The sequence below is a fragment of the Cydia pomonella genome, chromosome 13 (assembly GCF_033807575.1).
Source record: "Cydia pomonella isolate Wapato2018A chromosome 13, ilCydPomo1, whole genome shotgun sequence".
Lineage (NCBI taxonomy): Eukaryota > Metazoa > Arthropoda > Insecta > Lepidoptera > Tortricidae > Cydia > Cydia pomonella.
In genome coordinates, this window is record NC_084715.1 from 13,687,449 (window position 1) to 13,714,624 (window position 27,176).

Here is a 27,176-nt window from a genome sequence, read left to right on the forward strand (position 1 = left end):
ACTATACAAACGAATGAAAAAAAACTGTTTTTTCACTTATTTTACTTTGTTTTAATTGAACAGAAATCTCCCGATTTTTCCCGATTTTTAGTTGGTAGAAACACCGATTTCATAAATGTCAGTTTTGCAACACTGAGCATATGAAACTTAGAGTTACCTATATAAATAATTGCAAAAAAGCAATTATTATCCTTAAAACTTCATTGCTTAATTTACTTCTAAACATTTACTGTATGAGTTGGCTTGTAAAACACGAATTATAATGGGCACAAATTTACCCCGTAACTTTTCGGTCATTACCGGTGAACTGTGTAATCTTCTCTACAAGAAAGTATACGATAGAGAGAGAATAAACTTGCTTATCGATGAGCTTAATGCAAAACCTTATAAAGCAGAGTTGTTTGTTAAAAAGCAGGTAAGAGTTCTACAGGTAAATCAGAACCAAAATTTTGTATGACTAATTCAATGTTGAATTCTGACATTATTTGAACTTTTTAGGATGCACTGACGTTAATAACAGCACTATGCTCGAATATCATACCTACTGATGGAGTTTTAACTGCAAAAACATCACATCTAATTAATAGTATTATTACAAAACAAATCCTGCAATTGGACTCAGATTATGTACAAAAAGTGTTATTTTGGCATATTCATTGTTTCAAGAAATGCTCTAACATGGTTATACCTGATTTACTTCACAACATTCAGTGTATTATTCAGTTAAATCCTGCTGCGGGTCAAAAGGTATGTAAACATTTAATAGTTGCATGTAGTATGATGTGTACAGTTTCTTTTTCAATGCCGTGTGCACAAATGCTGTATGCACAAAAAGTTGTATAAGTAGTTTCTGTTGTCAAAATAGAATCACATTACTTAACTAATAGTTATTTTTATGATACAAGTGCGGAAAGTAGGAAATTTGCAACATGTGTCCATTTAAAACATTCCCTTTGATTGTGTTTTAATTTAACACCACTAGTTGCGAATTACCTATTCTCGCATGTGTATCACACAACGTTTTACATTACAAATGGATATTTAAACTTTCAACATAGGCTCGCAAAGTGCTGATTCCTGCACTGTGCTCATTCTCACTCTAGTGCGGGAATGTAGCAACATATGTACTGTTATAGTGCAGTACATTACAGTAAAAGTGTAGTGTACGTAGGAAATTTGCAACAAGTGGTGATAAGTTGAAGAACACGACCGAAAGGAGTATTTTGAATTGAACATATTGCAAATTACCTATTTACATGTGTAAATTTCTTACAAAGGCATGTTAAGTGCTAAATACCATAATAGTGCATTAAAGTAGCACCATATGCACTGAAAATGTTTTTATGAGTGACTTTCCATCAATTATTTGAATTGCATGTATTTTCAGTTTTCAGAAGAATTTATAGGCAGCCAAGGAGTTTTAAATAGATTTCTAGACACAAGTAAATGTAGCCTGACCATAACACAAAACAGATTACACCTCTGCCTCAGTGCCTTAAAATGCATGTGTTCCATAACTTCTGTGCCAGATGAAAACAAGACATCTGAACAACCAATTTTGAGCTCTGACTTAAAGGAACAAGTATCAGAACTAGTTGTTAACTTTTTGTTGAGAATAACAAAAGGGCAAGATGAATATCAGTATTGTAAAGTAAGTTTTTTCCTTATTTTGAGAAGTTACAGATTATTAGCTACTTATTTGGTTGTTGATTAATCTTTAACCACTGACATATGGCATTTGGTATGTCGCCATAACCTCTTGGGGATCAATGTCCTAATACTTGTACAAATTAATAATAATAATAATAATCGTTTATTTCCGACAGTAAAGTAAATTGAATTTTTTCTACAGTTCTTGCATATTTTATCCCTGTCTGTGTGCCACTTATTGGCAAAAGGCCTCCTCCAACCTTCTCCATTCCTCTCTATCCTTGGCAACTCTCATCCATGGAAGCATCCTGCTATGATGTCGTCCAACCATCTTCTAAATGGTCTACCTCTTTTCCTTTTCTTATGGCCTGTGAACCAGTTCATTATCAATTTCAACCATTTTTCTTTTCCTCTAATTGTATGTCCTGACCATTTCCATTTTAACTTTGTTATTATTTTTGTGACATCTTTTGTTTTGGTGAGCTTCTTTATGGATTCTAATCTTTTTTATCCGATAGTCTTTTCCCCAGCATACTTATAAATTACCTCCAATGAAATTTAAATATTATTTAAAAGGAACAGAGTTGCTTTTGTCTTGGTTCTTGGAGTTTAAAATGAGACAAATTCAACTCTATTTTCTAATACCATTGATTCAAATTCAACTGTAAATTTTTCTTGTATGGAGGGCTGCTAAATGATAATAGTAAAGATGTGTCATAATCATTTAACACATTCACTGCCGGGAACCCACCTGGTGGAAGCTTGTGAACTTTGTTCAGATTGTTTTGTTGCCGGACAACCCGCTAGGCGGGTTGTTTTGTACGCAGCTATAGACCGCCGGTTTCTGGGGTAGTGCGCCTTTTTTTGTCTGGCAGTGAATGTGTTAAAAAGACATGACAAAGCCTAAGAGTTAAAATTTTCATGAATGTGACACATTTATTTTATTAAATTTATGTAGTAAATTGTGATGTTAAATTGGAGTATTATATTTGCCTACATTTTATAAATATTTTTAGGTGGTTGTTACTGCATTAAGAGTGCTGTCTCAAATCTATTTCAATGATCAGAATGTATGTATTCCACTACCAGAACTTATGGGTATTTCTCGCTACTTCCTTGTCTATGGTCTTGTGGTTCAGGGTCTGAAACCTGAGAAGATAATGCCAGCACAACAAACCATCGCAGCTGTACCTAATACTACAAATCGGAACTCAAAAGGTGGTAAGGTATGAATAAATTTTTAATGTCTTTTTTTCTGTTTCAGACCCATAGAGGTTGCATCTGTAGGCAGATTCTAGTCACAAACATATTTTGCATAGCTATTTGAAAGTTACACCCATTGACATATATTATCCAAGGCAGGGCCTTACGTTCACTAAGAATGGTGCTAGTTCAGTGGTGTCACTCACGAATTCGAGCCAATCGTGCAGTCTAACGCAACTAGTGTGCGCGTGATGCGAACACATCAACCAATCAGGTTGTGGTGTTAGATAGCACGATTGGCTATAAGTCGTGTGGGTGACACCACTGTACTGGCCCCATTCTTATTGCCCCTAAGACCCGTCCTTAGATATATTTCAATGGTTACACCTTTGTGTTTTTAGGACTCAAAAAAGGTCCTGAGTAACTAGTCTTGTAGAAGATTATAGTATAATAAATATATCTCGTCAAATATAAAGTCAAAATGCATGACTTCACTTTTAACTTCTAGAAATATTGTTCTGAAATTTAGAATTATATATTAGAATTCAGAAACTTCTAGAGTCAGACCAAGATAAGTTGGCAGTGATTTTGGCAGCCTAGATAATGCAAGTGTTAATTTAAACGTCAAACTTCTATGAAATTATGACATTTACTTAACACTTGCACAGGCTGGGCTATCAAAATCGCTGCCAACTTATCTTGGTCTGACTCTAGATAGAATATAAAATTAAGACCACACGGTCTTTGAACATAGTTCGGGGTCTAATAGTCTTATAATTTAGTTTGGTTAAATAATTTTCTCATTTCACTGCAGAAACAAAAACTGAGAAGGCAGAGAAACAATGCAATTGAAAGTTTGAAAAAGGAAATACCGGTATCAGAAAAGAGTTTAATGAGAGAGGTGGACAGTTTTGAAAACATTTCAACATACAGACCGGTTAGTCAAAACTACTTGGAGCCTCAGAAAGGCAGGAACTACTGGGTGCTGACCAGCGATTCTGACGCTTCAGATGTTGAGAGCAGTAGAGAAGCTAAGTTGGTTGCTTTGAAGTCTAGAGTGAGACAGAGTGCTGCTAATCTCTTATTAGTTTTAATAAGGGTAAGTTTTTATTGAAATAAAATTTTAGTACTAAGTATACTTAAAAATATATATATATTAAAGGAAAAAATGGAAAAAGTTAGCCTTCCGGCAGGACTTGAACCCGTAACCTCCGCAATCCGTGCGTTGCTCTTAACTAATTGAGCTACGTAACCCTACCAGCACCTCGCAAATCTTTCCAGTCTTTCCCTTATGTATGATTCAATTTGCATGCCACTTTTTTATTTGTATTTTAATTTGCATGCCACTAAAAATGGTGAATTGTGTTAATCCATGTTATTTTAAGTTCATCACATTGTACCTGACCATGATGCCAGTAAAATAAAAACTTTGAACGTTGAATTGGTTAAGAGCAACGCACGGATTGTGGAGGGTGCGGGTTCGAGTCCTGCCGGAAGCGTAACTTTATCCATTTTTTCCTTTAATATAAAATTTGGATTAACGCTCGCAGACGTATCTGCTTATTCAAAAATTGGTTTACTATACTTAGTAGTACATATTTTTAGTACTTACTTTAGTACTTAGTCTATATATTTTTTTGAATACCGGATAATTATACCGCTTCAGGCTAGATTCGGATTTGCAGCCTTGAAATACAAGCCCACAGCTCTACCAACCAAACTATGGAAACTTAGTGCGGTAGGCTCACGTCGCAAGACTGCGAGATTCTTATACCCCGTTTGTTACAGATTTTTTTTAAATTTAAATTTATTCTTCCTGGCGTAATAAAAATAATTGTACCGTAGCGTTTTTGCTTTCGGCAAAAATACGATCGATATCCATTCAGATAGCCAGGCGGCACTCTTGGCCCTAGCCTCTGATGTTACCACATCAAGGCTGGTCGAGAACTGCAGGCAGCTACTGAACAACCTTGGAGCCAGGAACAAGGTTGTTCTACGTTGGGTCTCGGGGCATGCGGGTATCGCAGGAAACGAAAAGGCCGACGAACTCGCGCGAGCAGGGGCTAAGGGGAAGAACTTCAGTCCTGAGCCTTTTTGTGGTATCCCCAAAAGCCTAACGCGGCTCACCCTAAAGACCTACTGTCACTACAAAACCATTCAGCTCTGGAGAGAAACTACAGGCTTGAATCATTCTAAGGCGCTTATCAAGGCCTTCAGCAAAAAGGCGGCCTCAAATGCCTTACCGCTGTCTAGGAACCAACTGCGCAACTTTGTAAGGGTGCTTACTGGGCACTGCGGCCTAAATAAGCACATGCTCACTATGGGGAAACGTCACTTGGGGCGGTGCAGACTCTGCATGGAGGCAGAGGAGACGCCTTTGCACATCCTCGCAGAGTGCCCTGGCCTAATGCGCACTCGTGACTCAATCCTGGGCAGACACATATTACGTCCGGAGGAGTTAAGGTCTCTCGAGATCAAGGGGATCCTGCAGCTGTTTGAAGTTGCAGGTTTGCATCGAGAGTTGTAATAGGTGGCGATCACAATAGATCAGGAATGGTCGCAGTGATATTTAGGCTGTAGAGCTTTACATAGCCCCTAACAAAGAAGAAGAAGAAGAAGCGTTTTTGCTTAAAAATGAAATAGTTAAGGTGAAAAATGGTAGCGCCTACAGAAACATTATAGCTATGTAAAAAGTAAAATGAGTAAAACTTGGAAATCACAAATAAAATGCCTCAATTTATAATTGAACATGAAGGTCCAAAATTGGTACAAAAATTTGGTTTTTATAGAATTTATCAATAATCGCGGGATCATTGCGTAATAAAATACGCGGGTGTCTATCTAATGAATCCAGTTATACAGAGACCAGAAGTGTAAGTTGCGCGACTTGCGCATGATACAATTGTACTGGTTCTAGGGGTTACAATCCTTTGAGTTTCTTCCCTGCACCTTGAATTTGTACTTTATGTAACTGTAATTATGTGTGTGTGTAATTTATGTATATGTAACTTTAACAAGTTGAAACTTGTCATTTCAGGTAACCGAAAAGCGAGACATGTTCGGATACTGGTGGGCCCTCCTACCTGACTCACCAGAAGTCGACAACTGGACCGCGACAGACGCTGCTAGGAAGACCCTGGCCTACTGTGCGATCACTGACCCCACATCTAATAACAGGGCGAGCGTGCTAAGCGTGATATTGGCGCTGCTTTCCGGGCCTAGGATGTACTTGTCGCAGGCTGAAGCTAGGTATGTTACCTGTTGGTTTAATACATAGACAATTTGACCGAAATAGACTCTGGTAAGACCTTAGTTAACTGTACGGTCGGGTTATTCTCACTAGTTACCACCAAGTTGTTACTACCACTACCACTACCTACCACTACCACTAGTTAAAGTGGTACTCAGTTACCACCGAGTTAAAGTGATAACTCTTATTCAATCATAAACCGACACCAAATTTATACTATACTAATTATACTGTTTTCAATAGTATTGAACTCTAGCAAAATTTTGTCGGTTTTGTGGTTTTCTTATGCCAGAAGTGTTTGTGTTGCGCACTGTTAAAACCTAGTTTTGTGCGTCCGCTGAGCAACTAATCCCAGCGTGGTTGAACTGTCTATCGACATCTTATGCTGAAATCGTCTAATGATTTCGGGATAACATACGACAGGATTGTAGCGCAACGCAAGACACTTGAGTTATCCGATTAAACGGAATTTGCTTGTATACTGAATGGAGCGGTGATGGACAATAATTACGGTATGGTACGCTACTTAGAAGTCAAGGATTGCCGCAACTCCTGGAATGCACCTGAAGAAAATAATACCATAAAATAAAACTGAGGTATATGTTACAGGCGTTCTAGCCTAACCAATAGGTAGTAGTAAATTTCGCTGTTAGTGTGTTAAATTAGTTACATACTGGTCTTCTGTGGTGTCTGATTAATTAGTATTGTGTAGTGTTATGGGCAAGTGTAATAACGTGTAGAGGTATTCGACCTACATATACAACGCGCCTCGGGACTATTTGGGACAGAGTTAAGAGAAAAAGGCATCATATATGTGAGAAAAATTCACACCACCGAAATTAGGCACTATTGCTGAAGATGTACAACAACAAGCGGAAAAAATATACATATAAACAACCGGATTGGTCTAATCCGAACAGGAACTTACGAAAACTATGAAAGGGCACCGATTGTCGCTAACTCCGAGTCGGACGAGAATGAGGGACTAGTGATTGAACAATCCACGTGAGAATTACCAACCTCGGTGCAATTAACGCAACTCAAATCGCAGTCAACATCCCTTCGTATTTATTTACACTAGTATTTATCTATCTTCCTTACACTGGGCACGATGCTAGTATTCGGTCTGGTTCTTCTATTCCCGTCAACTCCTATCCTTGACTGCAGCAGCCCCACACTCCCCACCTGTATTATTGGCTCACCGGTGTCTCGGGCAGGTGGGCCAGTTGAGCATGCCGGGGCGGCAGATGATGGAAGGAGTACACGAGTAGGCCCGGATAAACGTCCTAGTTCGGAACAGGTTTGTCTGGAGGGAGGTTGTTGGCTGGTGTAGTCACTGAACGGAACGGAACGGTAACTATTGGGAAAAAGCAATCAAAATAGCTACCACTGGTGCAAGGTGGGAAAAAAATTCCCAGTAGTTACCACTTGTAACATCTTGGTGGTAACTAGTGGGAATAACCCGTGCGATCACTGACCCTACGAATAATAAGGGCAAGCGTGCTGAGCGAGTTAGTGGCGCTGCTTTGCTTTTTTTTGTTTTATATTTTTATTTTATTTTACTTTTTATTTGTCGCAGGCTGAAGTTAGGAATGTTACTTGTTGGTTTAATAATACATAGGCATGTTATCTGCTTGGTGGTCTGGTTTATATTATGTTTTAGTCTATTACATATGGATCTTCAAATAATGTAGTAAATGGCAAACATCGTGACTGTCATTTAGAAAATGACTTAATCCCATGGGTACAAATGTTGTAAGTTCATATGTGTCGTTTCCAAGCAAAAAGCCCACTTTGTCGCTTGCCATAAGGACGCTTTGACAGGTTATTCGTATAAAGATACAAGCAAATCTCGTCCTCATATTAAGCGAAAAAGGTGGGACTTTTGACTAGACTTCGACACAATCATATCTCATTGGCCGGTTAACTAAGTCACAGGTTATTGTGTACATGCTTTATAGAATCATATAAAACGAACTATAGTGTAGTTGTACGAAATATACTTTAATGTACAGTTGTTGAAGTTATTGGTGCTGTATGGTGCCGCACGTTTGGCCGGATTGTTAAATGATAGCTTGGTACAAATTGTTACCCCATAACGTACCACACCTTACAACGACAGCTATCAATTTCTTAGTATTGTGAATACAACGCCATTTGGTATAAGATAAATAAATTCTAAGGAAGAAAACGTGCCTCGAAGAATAAAAAAAATGTATGCTCGAATAGCTGGCGATATACCTTTAGCCTATACTCGAGTAGATGGCGACACCTTTTGATAATTAACACGTATCAGTGAAAGAACATGGGTCAAATAGTCATATGTCATTCTAAGAGTTTTAGTCCTGTGTCGAAAGATAACAGTAAGTTTAGTTTACAATAACATTTACCACAATTCGCCTCTATACTCAATTCTCATTGCTTCTAGCAAAAAAGACAACGCCTCCTTCATCCCGTTCTCCGTATCACTCGGCTACATGATCGACTGTATGCACAGAGTGTTAACATGCATTTTGGACAGCGAGCGAAGCCACGCGGTCATACTAGTCGCACTTAAATGCTGCGCGGCGCTGTTGCAGGCGACGCCGTACTATAAGATGAGGGCAGGACTTGTGAGTGAGCTGGTTAGAGCGTCGAGGAAATTCCTGGTGCACAAGGGTAAATTAAAAATTTTATACATAAAATTCATACGGCACATTTAGTCCAAAACAAAAACTCAATAGAATCCAAATAGATTACAATTTAATGTGCTCGACCACGTAACACTAGCGATAGTAAAAATAAGTACGCTATACTTCAGTGAAGTGACCCAATATCAACCTTCGTGCATTCCGACAAGGTTTATGAAGACGCGCCGCGCACGATAGTCGTCCACTCACGTTAAATATTTGTATGCCTCATAATATGGCCAAAAGTGGAGCACTTAATTATCTGTATGTAACACCTGTTTGTAACACTGCTTTTCGACAAATAAATGCATTGAATTGATTGAATTGGATTGAATGTATGGCGGTCGGCGCAAGCGACGAGCGCGAGCGTGTACGCTCGCAGTGCACGTTCCGTAGCGTTCGGGTTAGCGACGGGCGTTTATTTAGAAAATTCGTGATTGTTTCAGACGTAACAGTGCAAGTCGGAGCTCTAATCACCATGGGATGCGTTCTTTCTATTGACCCCAAAGTAGATGAGGTACTAAAATGTATAGAAAAAGACACAGCTCCAACAAAGCCTGTTAATCAAATTTATAAAGAGAGTGATAACAATGAAGAATGTGATGACTTTGAAGAAGGATATTCTGATGACGAAATGTTTACTGCTGTGGAACAAACATGTATAGAAAAAATAAGTGAAGAGGAAAATACACATTATTTCAAAAGTTGGATTTTAGACATATGTTTTAGGAATATGGGTTGGAGTTTCAAGGATAGTGAAGTCATTGTAAGTATTTTAAATTGAAACAAGGGTCTCCAAACTCTGTCCCAAGGGTCACGGTTAGGCTCTCGGCTATCCCACTGCCGTTTTGTGGCCGAGTTTTGTGGTTTTTGGCTCTCTCGCTTTTATTTTCAGCGGGCCAAAAGTAAGGGCCACACATTGGAGACCCGCGAATTAAAATAAAACGTTGAAAAACATGAAACTGTCACTGCTCTTTTAAAAAAAATCTTGTAGTTTTACCATGACCTAAGTTTCGGTATATCTGTCACGCCAATATCGACATATAATGATATAAGGTATACATAAAGAGACTTGAAATTTGAAGATTACGATTGGGTCATTCGGCTATCGTTCGCTTCTCACTCAGTTGCTAGACTTATATATTAGGCTTACAAATATTATACTTAACACTTTCGCAACCGGGCAACATTTTGAACGATACCCCAGAAACCGACGGAATTCGCCAGGCGGGCTACGACGTGCAACGCAATGCTGCACGCCGCGTGCCCGCTAGGTGGGTAACTGTCGCATACGTGAATAAAATTAAATCTACTGTCTCATCTGTTTATGCCGCCCGTTTTATCAAAATGCTTCCTTGTTACGTTTTGCTTCCATGCAGGTGCATTGCAGTGCTGTTTTATGACTGCAATCCTATTGTCTTTTACTGAGAACTGTCGCTTAGAAGTTAGAAACTTGTTACTTCAACTGAATTTCAACTAAATTCAACTGAATTTCTTGGTTTATTTTCTCCGAATGTTGTTTTACAAATTCTCCTATGGGTACTCCTGAAATAGGTGTATACCTATAGTTACTAAATATTCGTAGACACAAATTAGGTTTTACGGTTTACGAAAACTCTAACTCCTATTGATACATTACCTGTGTATGCAATTCAATGTAACTAACTGTTAAGAATTTTAATAAAGAAGAAGTAAAAAACACACTGCCTGTTTAAAAATCAACTGTACCTACTTTTTGACCACATAATAATCAGAAGTATTAAACCTAGTACCTTTCTGTTAGTGTCAGCCCTGTGGTAGCGGAGATGCAATGTGTGCCCGCCAGCGAGCTCTTTGGCGTGGCGTGTAGGTTTATAGGTACAGCCCGCCTGGCGGGCTTAGCCGGCATATGAGCAAACATTACGAGTGCCTACCAGGCGGGTTCTCGGTAATCGAAGTGTTAAGTACACCTATTGATTTCCAGAAATGTAAGCCCTCAGCGATCCCTGTGATACTAGAATCTCTCCAAGTCCTCTCAGCCATAGCGTTCCACCACCTACGAGACTTGCTACAGCCGCACTTGATACTGTTGGCGGACGTTCTGTTCGAGATGTTGCAACATGAGCATCAGGATGTCACGTTACATGCAGCGAAAACCGTTAGCGTTATTGGGGATGCTATACAGAAACTAGGTAAGTGTTTAAATTATATCTGATGATATACTCGTGGAGGTTATCTCTGCGGACTACGATATTGTGTTCTAAAAAGTAGATACTGGTTTCTAAGGTCAGAAAGGCAGAAGCAGGTGCATAGAATCATTGGCCACAGTAACCGCTTATCCCAGCAATCACCTCTCCAAGTCTCAGTTACAGCGTTTCACCACCTACGGAACTTGCAACAGCCACCTCCAAAAAATTTGTGTATGTGCTTCTAAACGCGGCAAAGCGCTTGTGACACCTTCGAAATTTTTACTATCAGGCGGGCCGCACGCTTGTTTTCTAACGGCGTGGTAAAAAAACCCAATATCTGATATACTACTTTATTAGATGCATAGACGAAAAATAACCATAGAATAAAAATAATGACTGCAATGATAATAAAGCTGCAATTTTGACAGCTAAAATAGCCGATTCTCTATGGCTAGTAGTTTAGCGTTAATGTAGCCCGCCGCTTCTTCCATTCCACCACTCGTCACCACTTAGATGGTTGGCAGTCCTCAAGTGTGTGTTTGTCCAGGAACTTCCTGCCTCGCTCAGCTAAACTGTTCAATTAACTGTCGCCTGCGATATCTAAGAACCGATAGGAAGTTAACCTTCAAGAAATGAGCGTACTCTCATCTTAAAGCACGGCAAAGCTAACAACCTCTCTGGTGTTGCGGTTGTCCATGGGCGACGGTAATCGCTTTTACGATCACACAATTCGACTGCCCTATAATTTGTCTCCTATATCGTAAAAAAAACCAATTGACAACCCAGTCAACACAAAACTAATGGCGTCATCTACTTCAGTGAAATTATTGGTTGAAATATTTTGTACTACTTTACGGGTCTTTGTATTTCTTATGGCTATTATTTTGTTACAGAACAAACAAACGAATCTCCGCCCGTGAGCCAATGTGTGTACATGTGGCAGAAACTACTAACGCCGCTGTCAACCGTGCTGCAATGCCACGATAATCCCCAGTGCAAGGCGACGGTGTGCGACTGCATTGCTAATATAGGCGAGCGGTCGTTTAAGGAGTTACCGGTATGTTTAAGTTTCAAATATATTTATTTATTTAAACTTTATTGCACAATATAACAAATAAAGTACAAATAGCGGACTTAATGCCTAAAGGCATTCTCTACCAGCCAACCATCAGGCTAAACAGAAACAGTAGCAGGCATTAAACAAAAAAAAAACAGAATAAGTAACTTAAAACAAGCAATATAGCGATAAATAATATATACTAACGGTAATAAACTTACATAAATATACTATAATTTCGTACATATATATTAATCTATGTACCCAGTGCAAAAAAAGACTATGACTACGATGGACAATTAACCAGTGAGCTTGTCGAGAAAGTGCTTGGTTTGATCCTGTCTGATGTTGAGTGGGAGATCATTCCAAAGCCAGTACGATGACAAGGAACAGTAAGCTTGAGACTACGGGACTCGCGAAGGGTGCAACCTGTTCGGGCAGTTATAAAATGAAATTTGGATCTGAGATAGTCGGGTGCTGTCGGATCGAATAAAACAGAATATAGTGTGCACAGAATTCGCAACGATCTACGTTCACGAACAGGGAGCCAGTTAAGTCGACGGCGTACGGAGTCCGAAAATAAATCTGATGTGTGATAGTGACCCGGCGACATACGTCAGACACCTGCGGTTCCCACGTTAGGCCGCTGTCAAGAATCAACCCCAGGTTCCTTATCTATGATGCCAGTGGTACAGGAGTATCCTCGTACACAACAGGAGGCAAGTGAGTAAGGTCGGCCATGGAGAGTAAGCGGGGACTTCCTAGCACAATAGCCTGGCATTTGAATGGATTTACGGAAATGCCGAAACAATGGGACCAAGCAGAGATGCGATTCAAGTCCGCGTTGATTTTCGCTATAGCACTATCCAGATCGTTAATACTACTATGGGTGTACAACTCATCGACGTAAAGATGGTAGGAGCATGCAATGTGAGGCGCAATCAAGTTAATGTAAATGGAAAAAAGAAGTGGAGATAGTATGCCGCCCTGCGGAACACCAGAAGTGAGGTCACATCAGTCGGAAAATGAGTAACTGTCAACGCGAACCATCTGACGTCGATCTGGAAGATATGAAGCGAACCATTCAGCCGTTGATGACGTGATATTCAAGTGATTCAACATAGCCAACAAGAGGTCGTGATTAACTGTATTAAATGCGTTTGAAAAGTCAATCAAGACCAAAACCGTCAGCTGCGTTGACTCCATAGCCAACCTCACATCTTCAACGATCTTAATAAGCAATGCCGTGGTAGTGCTGTGGCCTGGACGAAAACCTGATTGAAATAGAGTGAGGACATGGTTGGAGTAGATATGAGCAGATAACTCTAGTTGTTTGTGTACAATAGCTTCCAAGACTTTAGACAAAAAAAAGGGAGAATAGAGATGGGACGAAAATCTTTTAGTGTACTGGGGTTAGAACCTTTTGGTAAAGGAATAATATGTGCTTTACGCTACAAGGACGGAAAAACCCCAATTGACAGTGAGAAGTTTATAACATTGGGAGAATAAATTCCAAGATGCAAATTAACATAAGTCTACTAACCTCGTCGTGGCCAACAGCATTAGATTTGATAGAGCTAATATTATATTATATCGTGCAACGAGGGGGGTAAGTGAAATTTTGGAAGTGAGGGTGGAGGGTGCTAATTAAACACCCGAGTTTGCAATATTCTTACCTCCGGAGTTACATACAATGTTTTTCATCAAACTTGTGAAGAAACTAAATTATAAGCGGAGTTTTTCTTAAGGCGCTCTTATAGACAGATTTTAGGTTTTTGAGGGGGTGAAGCAGACGAAGTGGTAAAGCAGGCAGGCGGGCGCCCCGCGCGCCGCGCTCGTAGCAAGCCTACGTCCTTATTCTGACGCCATCCGTATTCTGGTTTGTTAGTTCTGGGATCTTTTCCGGAAATTTATATTGATTATGATTTTAACTTAATGAAATTAAAAATTTGATAATTATATATAATACTAGAGTATACCGCGGCAAATTGAGAACCTAGTAAAATGATACCAAATCGTTTTGTGTCGAAATAATATTACTTACTAATTCAGACAAAAGCTACAACTGTCTGCTTTAAATCATATATAGATACCTATTCAAAACTTAGTTGACCTTAAAAATGCAATAGAATATCGGGCAAGTAGTGAAAAAAGGAAGAATACTAGCAAAGCTAAGTAATTTGTGGAAGTGAACGTAAAAAGGTAGCATGTTTTTGCTGGTATTGAGATAACTGAAAACATAAGCATAAGGTATGCACAAGCATATGTAGCTCCAAAAAGTAGATAAATTATGCTATCTTCTCAAAAAAGAACCATGACTCTAACTGTAACGACTATTTCTATATTATTTTTTGAATTGACGACAATGAAGACGATTATAAATTTTAAATGCAAAAGTCGAGAAAACTGCTATTTATTATTTAAAGTTTATAATGGCAAAAATGCACTTATACTACTACTACTACTTCGAAGTTATACAGGGTGATTCATGAGACGTGAGCTGGACTAAGCCTACACAATCAGTAAATGTTAATGAAACGTTCACCATCATATTTAAGTAAAACAATCACGCTTTTTATCTGTTATTTAACTTTTTCTTAAGGACAAATTTGATTATCTACAATCATGGACACCCTACAACACTTAATTAACAAAGATTAAACCTCTTTAACCGTTATGACAGCACTTTGATTATGAAGAAAATAAAATGTCACACTTGAGTGAGATACGATTTTATAAAAGTAACCACACTCCGATGACATTCAATTTGTCACTTATTATGGATAAAACAAAGAGGGTGACCATAAATATCGTTAATAAAATAAAACTCTTTTTTTTTAACAGTAAAAATTTAATTAACGTTAATCACACAAATACTGGTACGAAACAGTTGCTGATAATTTACCGAATATGCAGGCTTGATCCTGCTCACGTCTCCTGAATCATCCTGTATAGTAATGAGTATAATTGACTGACTTTAATTAATGTCTAATAAAGAATCAGTCTGTTGTCTGTCGACTCTGTCTGTAATCAAATATTACAACCTATATTTGACCCACTGAGGTTTCAGATGAAGTTGAAAATCTGCATACATATGTAAGTAGGGTGACAATGAAATATTATGGTACCATCGAGCTGATCTGATGCATGAGAGAGGAGGTGGCCATTGGAACTCTGTGTCAAAATATCGCAACCAAATTGCGTTTGAGGTTGTTAGAATTGTCTCAGTGAGTATTATTTTCCTTTGGAAAGAAGTACAGTTAAGACCTGTTCCGTAAAGTTAATTAACATACAAAACTTTCCGATGAACAAAATTATTTTATCGTCAACTATGTTATTTATCCCTTCAAGTGGTGGCCCACCACTCACGGGTCGATGCGATAGCCAGAAAGCTGTCGGCCAACAGAGGGTGGTTAGTGAGGTGTTGCCATATTTAGTGGCAAAATTAAAGGCTTTGAAGTATATTTACGCTCTTCTAGCGCCCAAAAGTAGCTAGCAAGTTAGACAAGGAAAACATACATACACACGCTTGTTAACGCTTGGTTGCTAAGGACCGTTCATCCGGGATCGAACGCCTAGGTCGAGTTCTGTCTTGATTTTTAAAGAGGTTATTTTGTAAATACACGGTACCCTCGAGAAAACGGAAAGATTTTAACAGTATATTCCGGATCGTATTTAGAGGCAAAAATGTCATATAAACTTTTTTAATTCGCCTAGTTTCAGAGTTAATACCAATTAAAAAAAATATTTTTCGTTGTGTTTTAGTGCATAACGCCTTTTTGATGGCTATGTCGCCAGTCGCCACTTTGGGACCTAGTCTAGACTACCTTCTTGACAGATATCAAAGTCACAAGGTACCATTTGAATAGACTAATTTTTACGAAAAAAAAATGTACCAATTTGTATTAATCCATAAATTTTCCAAGAACATGAACTTAATATGTTTAAAAACATACAAAAAGTAAAAAAAAAAAAAAAAACAATTTTTTTTTTGCGAAATTGACTTAAACTTGTACATGAAATTCTTCTTATGACCTCAGGAATACGTGGTTAAAAAAATTCCGTTTCCTCACGGGCACTTTTTATGACTTAACCTTTGAATTTTAAGCCCTACGTAGAAAATTAATTAACAATTACCTCCAATCATAACTTTGTTTTGTGGTGGTAGTCATTTTTAATAAGGAAACTGGAAAACTGTCACTGTTGCTAGGTTTGATTAGTTAGGTGCATGTAGCGAAATGCATAAACATTACAATAATTTAACAACAACAAGGACAACTTCAACAGAAGGACATGATGTCACGATCCTCAGCATTGAGGGACCAAGAAGAAGAAGACAATAATTTAATTGTTCTATTCGAATAGCGTATTTAGTGCTTATTCTGACGATATATGCTTCAATATATACTTTTATACATAGATAAGCTTAAATAGTTGAATTTGTAATATTCTCTAAATCCGCGCTGAACACCCGATGGGGCCCGCCACGTGACTACTTTTTACGTTTTGGCTTCTGCCACTTGAAGGGATATACTATAGGCCTTGACTAGTGATTCATTTCAAAATAAACTATTTTAATATATACATATTACACATAAGCACCCTAATGTAAAAATGAAGAAAATATATTTTGCGAAACTTTCGATCGATTTTTCCACTTATATTTTGTATTGGCAGAAAAAATAGTAAAAGCATATCACATAACAAGGTCCAAGGTTTTAAAGAAGAAGGTAAAATTGGCTAAGACCTGAAATTGACGGCAGAGTGTCATCGAAATTTATACTTGAAAAAAGAAATAAAATGTCACCAGTTTTCATTTCAAACAAAACAGAAATAGCATGGTATAAAAGTATTATACCAAACTTTTACAAAGGACTTTATGTTTAACATTATCAAAAATGGAATTTAGTGACATTCTTGAATTTACAGAATAATTAACCAGTGAAATAAAAATATTGGCGAGAGGTACAAATATATACGAACTTCCAAACCGAGTACTTGCAAAATTTTGAATGGAATTTGAAGGGTAAATATCACTCCTGCTCACCTTACAAAATAAAATAGTTGATAAATGTTGTAAATAAAGTCTTAAGTGTATACCATATGAAAGTTAATAAACCAGAAATACCAAACAAATTCAACACTTATAACATAAACTATTACAGCCATTTGAGCACTTCCACAAAAACGTGAAATGGTACCTTTCACTAAGCACTATTTAAATCCCACATATTTAAATCCAGTATATCTCCTGCATCCTGTATGTGTTAAAAATGAAGCTGTTCCAATATAATGACTAATATAAATTAAACAAGCGGATTAATTTTATTTGTTTACGTTTAAAAATAGGTATTCAATTTGATTATTACTGTAATAGCCATTTAAAATATTATTTTACCTAAATTGATAGTTAAAAGTAGGTACCCCTCACGAAATAAGTACTACTGAATTTTATACTTAGCAGTGTTTTTTAAAATGTACATGTATTTTACCTTCCTCGTATTAAAAATGAAAAGTAGAGTGTTTAACTCGGGTGCAAGGCACCATTTCATCATTTGGTTAATCGTGGCTGTATGCCGGACAGGTGCGCGTGTAAAACTTGTCAAAAAAGATAATATGACGGATGGATGTCTGAAATGTCACCGTATTTAAGAATCAATTAGCTTAAAAATTAGTTTTTCTTCGTAAGAGTGATGAAAACATTGTGTGTATAACATATTTGTGTATTTATAGTATGATTATCCATTTTATGTAACGTCCGCTAAACTAGCACAGGCCCGACGCTGACAGTGGTCACGGGCGTACTGGCGTACTGACGGTATTGCCGCGCAGGGTAACGTTTAGTAGACAAAATGTTGAATTCATAATTATGAATGAAAAATTTAACGCATCGATAAACTGACAAGCAAAATGTTAGAGTTACTTAAAAGCTATTGAATGAAGTAAATTTCATATTGATATTCATCATAGTACTTCTAAAATATCGAAATAAATACAGTTTTAAGCATATTTTCAAAGCAAAAATCTATCGAGAAAAAGATGAGCCATCGTGTTTCTGACAAGCATACGGCTAGTTCAAAGACTGAAGTTATACATACTAGAAAATAATCGATGAAATCCTTGTACAAGCCTGTAAATATCGATTTAAAAATAGCGCATTTTACTATACACCGCGCCTTAACGTGACATATCAAACATTCGTCCGCCAACTTGTCATTTGTTGACAGGTTAGGCATCAAAGGCACAGACCTATTCGACATTCAACCACGATTGAAAATTATGTAAAAATATTTTAAACGGCTATTAAATTAATCAAATTAAATATTTTTAAACATAAACAAACGTATTAAAATATTAACACCACTATTTTAAAAGTAAAATTCATTTACGCTACTTGGTTTATATGAATTAGTGACATAATAAAAAAAAAGCTAGAGCAGGAGCTCCCATAGCTCTTTTTTCACAATCCATAATTCCCGCGGGAATAATATAGGCCCTTAACTTCAGTACAGCTGCATGAAATAAGATCTTTCTCGAGCAAGTGTGATGAAAAGTATTTTGGTTAAGCCTTTGACCGCCGAAGCCGTCAACTGACTGAATGATGCGCCGCACACGACAGGCGTGGCGTGCAAAGAGTTAGTTAACGACATCTCAAATTTCATGACTATACATTTTTTTTCTATCTAGTGTCTTCTAAACTCTTAACATTTTTACTGTTTTGAGAAGCGACCTCTTATTCTTGTAGATAATTTTAATGCATTTAATTATTTCACTTCACTCGTTCGTTTATATCACACTGTCAGAAATTGCACGCTTCATTTGCATTGCAGCGACATTTACAAGTACTATGCTGCACTCTACTGGTGGGTTCGTGCAGCGACGAGGAGACGGCGGTGCGAGCGGCCGCGGTGCGCGCCCTCGCTATGACTGTCATGTTCCGGACGCTCAGAGAAGTAAGTACATTGCATTTCAAAGTTTTAACAAGATACGGACAGTATAACGGTCAAAGTTAGAAGAGTCCAGTGAGTGCTTCATTATATTCCCGATCGATGTCTACATAAAGTTTGATTACTTTCTGATGTAAGTTTTAAAGGTATTTTCTCTACTGCTAATTAGTTTTTTGTACCTCATAATTAGTTAAATTATGAGTTTCATTTCCCCACTACCTAAAGGTTGTCTGGAAGAAATCGCTTTTTTGGCAATAAAATTGCAGTTTTCGGCAATGGCCGCCTGTTTTTTATCTCTATCTTCATGTATTAGGTATGTGTGTTTCCATGTACAGGCAGCTGCAGAGAGAGGTGACTGCTTTAGACTGATTATATGCAACCTCATAATAATAGTACATTTATTATGAGGTTGTGCAATATTATTATTAGTCCAAGGTTATGGCTATGATAAAAACTGAAAACCATTTTATATAAACTTTCTTTTAAACTTATAGTTTACAGATCCGGCCATATGTGTAACATCCATTTATTTTTGCAATATTGTTTGACTTATCAAAATATGTAAATAAACAATTAGTTAAGTACTCAATTTAAAGGCTCAATTTGAATATTGACAGACAACGGACATTAATAGATAACAAATAGGTACGCAGTTATACCCAATCGCTCTTTTAATTAATTTGTTTACGAGATATAAGTACATAATTTACGGTTCATGACGCTAGTTCGTCTTGATTTGCTTCTATTGGGCATTAGGCTTTACTCCTGGGAGTAAATGAGGAGCAATTGTTTACTCGTGTTTTATGACTTACAAGTAAGGACTTTACGCTTTGACATCTACGTATTTCACCATTTCTTACTACGATTACGAAGACTATGCAAGTTTTGTGTTTATTTATTTATATAGTGAAGAAGCACTTGCAATCCGGAGGTCGCGGGTCCAAAACCTCGGCTTGTACCAATGAGTTTTTCGGAACTTATGTACGAAATATCATTTGATCAGTCGCTTTTCGGTGAAGGAAAACATCGTGAGGAAACCGGACTAATCCCAACAAGGCCTAGTTTTACCCTCTGGGTTGGAAGGTCAGATGGCAGTCGCTTTCGTAAGAACTAGTGCCTACGCCAAATCTTGGTATTAGTTGTCCAGCAGACCCCAGGCTCCCATGAGCCGTGGCAATATGCCGGGACTACCCGAGGAAAAAAAAAAACTTTAGCGTGGTATATTTTCAGGGGTGCCTTACTTGATACTAAATCGCGTCAAACTGAGTCGAATCCTTATTATTTGATTTGAATGAGTTCTTACTCCTTACCAACAACAGGCGTTCATAGGCTACGGTGACTGCTTACTATCAGGCGGGCCGTATGCTTGTTTGCCACCGACGTGGTATAAAAAAAGAACCAACTCGTCTTATAGACCTGTGTAATAGGAATTTTGATTTTTAGGATATCGGTTTCGTTAGCGACTGCGGGGAGAACATATTACGTGCTCTAGCCGAGTCGTCATTGGTGGTGAGAACAAAAGGCGCATGGGCGCTAGGAAACCTGAGCGACGCACTCGTTTTGAATGTGTAAGAACTATGTTATTTTTGATAGAGTCAACCCGAATTTTTGCTTACAGATTTAGTTTGACTTTTATCGCTTTTGTACGCCCATTAAGGCTCATCAGTCATATGCGATGACAGTAGATAGGAACGGCTAGCATGGCACCTTTGGGCACGGGCACCATTTTAACCGTGCGTGACGTGAAAGCTGGATTCGTTGGGAGCATAAGCAATATCAGTGGAAATATGCTATATTTGATTGAAATACTAATGTTATTGTTTTTACATATTTTTTATTTCGTCCCATTAACTAACTCATGTCATGTCGTAACAGTTAAAGTCACTTTTGTTTAACAATACGAGTATTAACACGCATTTGAAATTGCTTACTTTCTACACTTTTATTATGTATATTATAATTAATATACACATGTGAACTAATACATGCTTCAATAGCGTTTATTATATTATATGACATCTTTGATCTGAACTAATCGCATCTCATTGACGGATAAGAAAACGTTTACTAACCTTTCTTATTACAAAAGTTCTGTTGGCCTGCGGCCCCCGACCTTTCACAGTATTATGCACTCTACGAATATGTGTTTAAGGTTCAAGTTTACATAGAATAATGACTTACAGGGATGATCCGGAGATAGACGATATCGACGACCGACTCCTGCTGCGTTTGCTGGAGGTCAGCATACAGTGTGCCGCTGATAATGATAAGGTTAGTGAGAGAAAGACGTATTTCAATAGTATATGCGTGCCGCTTAAGCCTTTTTAGCTTGCAGCACATTACTAAACTAATATGGATTATTTGTCAAAGGTCGTATTTCGTTATGTTATTTTTACCGCTTACGGCCTTTTCGCTCTAGGGTAAGGATAATTAATGTGTTTACGAAAGAATGTAGGAACGGTGTATGTAGTTTGAATTTTCTTGTCACGTACGTTGTTTTTGAACAGGTTATATTATTATATGGTGACGGATTATGGACACGTGCGAATTATGTTGTAATACAGCTCACGTTTGCAGTAGATAATGTGAATATTTAAATAAGCATTTATGTGGCTAAAAGCGGGATAATGCGGTTGTAAATAGTTATGACTTTGTGATAACGAAACTGAGTATATTTAGTTTTCCTTCTTTAATTTAGCTTTTCCCAAATGTATGTACATGTTTGTGAGAGGGATTTGACTGGTCCATACACTATATTATTGCTTACAGAGACCGCTAAGAGCTAAATATTCTTTTGCACAAGTTGCCCGTTGTTTATCTGTAGTCTTAGTCGGTTCTTACACCGTTATTTTAGAAACAGGGCACTGCAACGTGCCACCTGGGGCAAATCAGCGCTTTCGTGTTTTTAATTCTCGCATTCGCTTCCGTCACTGATTGGTAAAGGAACATAGCTTAAGGGTCTGTGCTACGTATTTAGTTACAAGTTCGATTTTCAAGAGTCTACCACTAAAATGTTGGCCCGATAACCTCTAGCTTTAACAACAGGGAATATTTTATAAGTATGTGAAAGGTTATATCATAGGCTATCTGCTTATCTTTTAAAAAGAGCTAACGGCACACGACATACGCCACGTTTGTTTTGAATGAATTCAATACATCATTCGCTTCGTTAGATTTAGACGACCTGCCGAACTTGAGGTCGCGGGTTCGAAGCCCAGTTAGTACCAAATTACCAATCGTAATTACTAAACGTAAGGTTCGTGGAATTTATGTACGAAATGTCATTTTATGTTTTCCTTTTTTTCTTGGGTGGAGGGGGAAAGAAAAAGTCTCGAGGAAACCGGACTAATCCAAATGAGACCTAGTCTCCCCTCAGATGAAATTCTCTTTGAAATTTTACCTCAGTTCCTACCACACGGAATATCAGATTTATAATAACTGTACATAATACAGGCATGGATTGCGGATAAGGCAGCTTATTATTACACATAGATTGCATTGGATTAGGCCATATTATTTTTGAACCTGAATATTTTGTACACTGGTATACTTACTTACTTATTTGGCGCAGTGACCCAAAATGAGTCTTGGCCTCCAACACAAGAAGCACGCCATTTTACCCGGTCCTGCGCGGCTTCACGCCAGTTTTCACTGACGCAGAGCTCACGGAGATCTACCTTAGATTCGGCTATGAGTTCTTCGATTACGACATTTGCCTGCCATCGTCTCTTAACGGGTCCCAGAATGTTTCTTAACACCTTACGTTCTGTGACTAGAAGGCTGTTCTAATCTTTGAGTGTTAATGTGCAATCCTCACATCTATGCATCAGTATGGGGCGGATCACGGGTTTATAGATCCGTAGCTTACTCTGTCTACTATGCAGCTATACTGGTATAAAATAAATAAAAAAATAGAATAAATTTTTATTATACGAATGAATCAACCGTAAATGACCTCTTAAGATTCTACTTAATTATTTAGATATATCTGTGTTAGGTTTCGCTTTAGTAATGAAAACTGATCCGTTGCGTATATTAGTTATTTTTCTAATATTTTAGGTAAAGATGAGTGCAATGCGGGGACTTGGCAACATACTGCGCATAATAAAACAGAACAATCTGCAACGCGATCCGCAATTCAGGGTATTATGCGAAGCAGCAATCGGGAAGCTGTTGGACTGCGCGTGCAAAGTGAGCAACATGAAGGTGCGTTGGAACGCGTGCTACGCGATGGGGAATGCCATGAAGAATGACGATTTGTTTACTTGTTTCAGTGGATGGCAGGTGAGAACACAACCCATTTTAAATACTTCACATAAATTTTCACTATAATATATTCGCTACGGAATACTACATCACTGGAGAGATCAGTAAGTCAACCACCCTGGCAACGTTGACAGTTTTCGATCCTTTGAGCATTTTAATTAGTTGTTAACTTCATTGCGTGGGGTATACGTTAACTTCAGTGACTTGGTCTGTTACTGAAAGAAGTATATTTCTTTAGAATATAACTTTTCGAAATCCTAGTTTAGAGCTAAGAGAGCGTTACATTAAAAACGTCTTATGTCTGTAGCGGCCCTGACACGTACTCCAAAGTACAATATGGCTAACAATTATTTACATTACCGTTATTTCAGAGTCAAGTCTTCCCAAATCTCTGCTCCCTCACCCGCGATTGCAAGAACCTCAAGGTGCGCATCAACGCGGCGGTAGCACTGCGCGCCCCGACCACCAGAGCGCAATATGGCGAACTGTTCCCGCTCGTGTGGCGAGGCGTCATGGCGGCTATGGAGAACGCCGCCAATGTGGATGATTTCACCGAGTACAGGCATAAGGACAATCTGATTGAACAGGTAAGACATAAAGAGACCTTTGTATAGCTAAGTCTTCTCAAACCTCTGCACGCTAATCCGTGATTGCAAGTACCGCGACTGCGAACGCGAACTCAGCGGTAGCACTGTGCGCCTCGACCACGACCATCAGAGCGCAATATGGCGAACTGTTCCCTCTCGTGTGGCGAGGCGTCATGGCGGCAATGAAGTACGCCGCCAATATGAATTTCACCTGGTATAGGCATAAGGATAATCAAATTCAACAGGTGACAAATATACCATTATTGAGCTGAGTATTTGCATACCCTTGCATTCTAATCCGCGAATGCAAGAACTATACAGCGGTCGCACTGCACACCCCGACAACAAGAGTTTATGTTACTGAGTGAGTGAGATCTTTGCTCACAAATGTAACAAATTCGTTTGTCATCTCTTGTTTCAATCGCCCCTCTAATTAGGCATCACTAATATACGTATGTTTCAAACCCGGAATTCAAAAATAATTTAGACAGTTTTTATAATTGTTAAAATTAAAAAGTTTAAGCTTAGATCATATTGTTCAATTAAGTAATTATATATATAAATATTAGAAAATACTAACGACGACCCTTTTGTGAAATTCTTATTATTAAGTTTACCACATCTATAATAATTCAATGTTTTTTTTGAGAACAATAATAACTGCATCAATAAATTGCTCTGATATTTAGATTAAGATGATATTTGTAAAATTTGACGATTTAAAAGTGTTTGTTGCTAGGCCTATTTGAATAAAGAATATATTGACTTTGACTAACGGTACTGATTACTCGTGAACTTTTTTTAAATATGTAAGTCAGCAGGCTTTTTTTAATTATGTAATTTTTTAAATATGTAATACGTCGATGAGAAACAAGCATACGGCCCGTCTGATGGTAAGCAGTCTCCGTAGCCTAGGTACGCCCGCAACTCCAGAGGAGTTCTGTCTAACTACGCAGGCGAGTGGACGACACCGGAATAATATATTTTCTAGGCTACAGACCACAGCATAAATAAAGTAAAACTAGGTAGCATAACAACAACTTTCGTTATCTGCCCCACAGCAACAGTATACCAAATTAGGTGACCGAAATTAATACAAGTAAACACAATAATAATGAGTAGACTAATTAAGCGTTATTTCGCTTGAAATAGATAATAAAAGGAAAAAGTTAATTACTTTTAACTGAACACGATGAGTTTGGGAAAACATGCAGTTGCTTACAACTTAAAGTTATTACTATCAGTAATTGCTTATAGGAAAAAGGAAAACTTTCAACAGTACCGAGTGGCAAGGTTTCTGGGAATGCCCAGAGTATGGAGATTACTGAACACAGTCATATGATTTATATGAACCGCGATTTTATATTCATTAAGCTACTCGAATTTTCTCTCGAGAATGCTGCTAACTTACAATTTAAGAAATTATAACCAGGGTAAAACTTTTATACTAAATGTAGTTTCATCGTGTATTGTTGTTCCTTCTAATATACCTATTGAAAAATTCTAAAATTGCTTTACGCTTTTTAACCCCTCAAGACAAGGGTTTAGACTTATGAGCCAAAAAACGAACTTGTAGTTTTATTTAGAATTAAATTTTGATCTTTGTTGCCGATCCGTTAAGTGCGTCAGACTAGGTATATTTACCTATATCTGAGCCGGCCCTCCTTTTGTCAATTAACAGGGCTATTCATAAACACTTGCCTTTAATGCAATGTCATTGTTATAGCTCAGCGTGACACTAGCACACCTCTGCTGCCTGCTAAAGCAGACCGACTTGCCCGAAATCCTCGACCCCCTCGTCTTCCACTACGACTGCGCGAAGTCCCTCCTGACGCAGCTCTGCCACAAACTGCCGCCTGAGAACTCCTCCTGCCTCAGGATCCTTGAAGCTGCCAAGTACGTGACAGTAGATTTGACAGCCGCCAACGATACGCAGTCCCAGTCGTTGAGTATGTTGCAGGATATATTTATTTGGGATATGTGAGAAAATTATGTCTAACCAGATATACTATAAATTATCTCAAATTATTTTTACGCCTAAGACGCTAATCTGTTAAACAAAAACCGTCATTTCTTTTGTGCGTTCGGTCGACTCCCGCGTTGGGCGTGTGGCAAAGCAACAATGTTGTTTAAAAAGCGGCTGTATCGTAGTGGTTTTAAGGTTCGAATGTAGGACGTAGGTATAAATAATGTAGGACGATCGACCACCACAGTGTAGCTCATATTATTACATAGATTTAAACCGTAACACTATCACGATATAGTTGTTTTTTATAGGACATTGTTGCTTTGCCACGTGGCTAATCCGGAAGCTGACCGAACGCACAAAAGAAACCAATGGCTTTGGTTTAACAGTCTTAGGCGTAAAGGTCATTTTTGCCTTGTAAAAACAAATATATTATCTGGAATACTGGATTCTGCATATATGCATTTAACTTTGCGTGATTGTCCTCACTGTTTTGTTTTCTTTTGTCTCTTACACCCTCGCACGCAATAGTAACAAGGGGCTGACGTTATATTTCTTGTTTCTATAATTAAGAATAAAAAAATAAGTATTGCTCTTGAATGCTAAGAAATAGTGATCCATTACGACTGCGCCAAATCACAGTAGTTAAATATTATTCAAAAGTGAGACTCGATCTTTGCGTTTACTTGTTCAACCAATGTTGTCCTAAAATAAATACTCAATGAGGCTGATTTGAAATAAAATAGTTACTAACTAGCTTCGATTATTTACCTATATCCAGTAAAGGTAATTAATTATTACAATTTATTTCCGATGTAAGAGCCACCGCGCATATTATAATATTTTTTAAGGGAACACTAGATAAGATAATCAATATTATAAGTAATTAATTTATTAGTTTGTGATTGTCTTCTTTCTTCTATTTGTGATTGTTTATATCAAGACTATACAAGTTATATTCTATGTCACAAATTGCATAATAGGTCCAAGTTCAAATTATGACTTTTCTGAAAATGAACTGCAATCACTATGACGTTATAGTAAAAGTAATACAATGCTGGATTTTATTTATAAGCCGCTGTAATATTGTGAATATATAAGTATTTTATTTGTTTTGTTAAAGGACGTCGGCCGGTTAATGTTAAGCATTTGTTATTTATTAATTAAATAAATGTTCTTTACTCACTATATTGTATTTTCCCTCCGTCACATAGAACTTAATTGCAATATTTATGACTTTCAGCATGTAGATACTATTAACAGATTGAGTATAAGATACAGACATAAACCACTGCTTAGTGGTTTTCAGGATTAAATATAGTATAGATCGTGTCATTCACGAAGACGCCTGCATTGGCTCGTAATGTCATGTTATTAAAGGTTAGATTTGACAAATCTGCGCGTCATCGTGAT

At 37.8% G+C, this 27,176-nt stretch overlaps 1 protein-coding gene across 1 annotated transcript; it reads left to right on the top strand.

The window, feature by feature from the left end:
• The first annotated feature begins 140 nt into the window (after positions 1-140).
• On the top strand, positions 141-26,951 carry LOC133524278 (HEAT repeat-containing protein 6). Its single transcript, XM_061860185.1, has 16 exons — positions 141-415; positions 499-747; positions 1,388-1,651; positions 2,667-2,876; positions 3,668-3,952; positions 5,891-6,102; positions 8,532-8,761; positions 9,219-9,538; positions 10,736-10,943; positions 11,834-11,997; positions 18,828-18,950; positions 20,388-20,512; positions 21,128-21,215; positions 23,004-23,228; positions 23,582-23,797; positions 25,524-26,951. Exons 1-16 carry the CDS (start codon positions 263-265, stop codon positions 25,779-25,781), a joined length of 3,330 nt encoding a protein of 1,109 aa, XP_061716169.1. The 5' UTR covers positions 141-262; the 3' UTR covers positions 25,782-26,951.
• Positions 26,952-27,176: the final 225 nt, after the last annotated feature.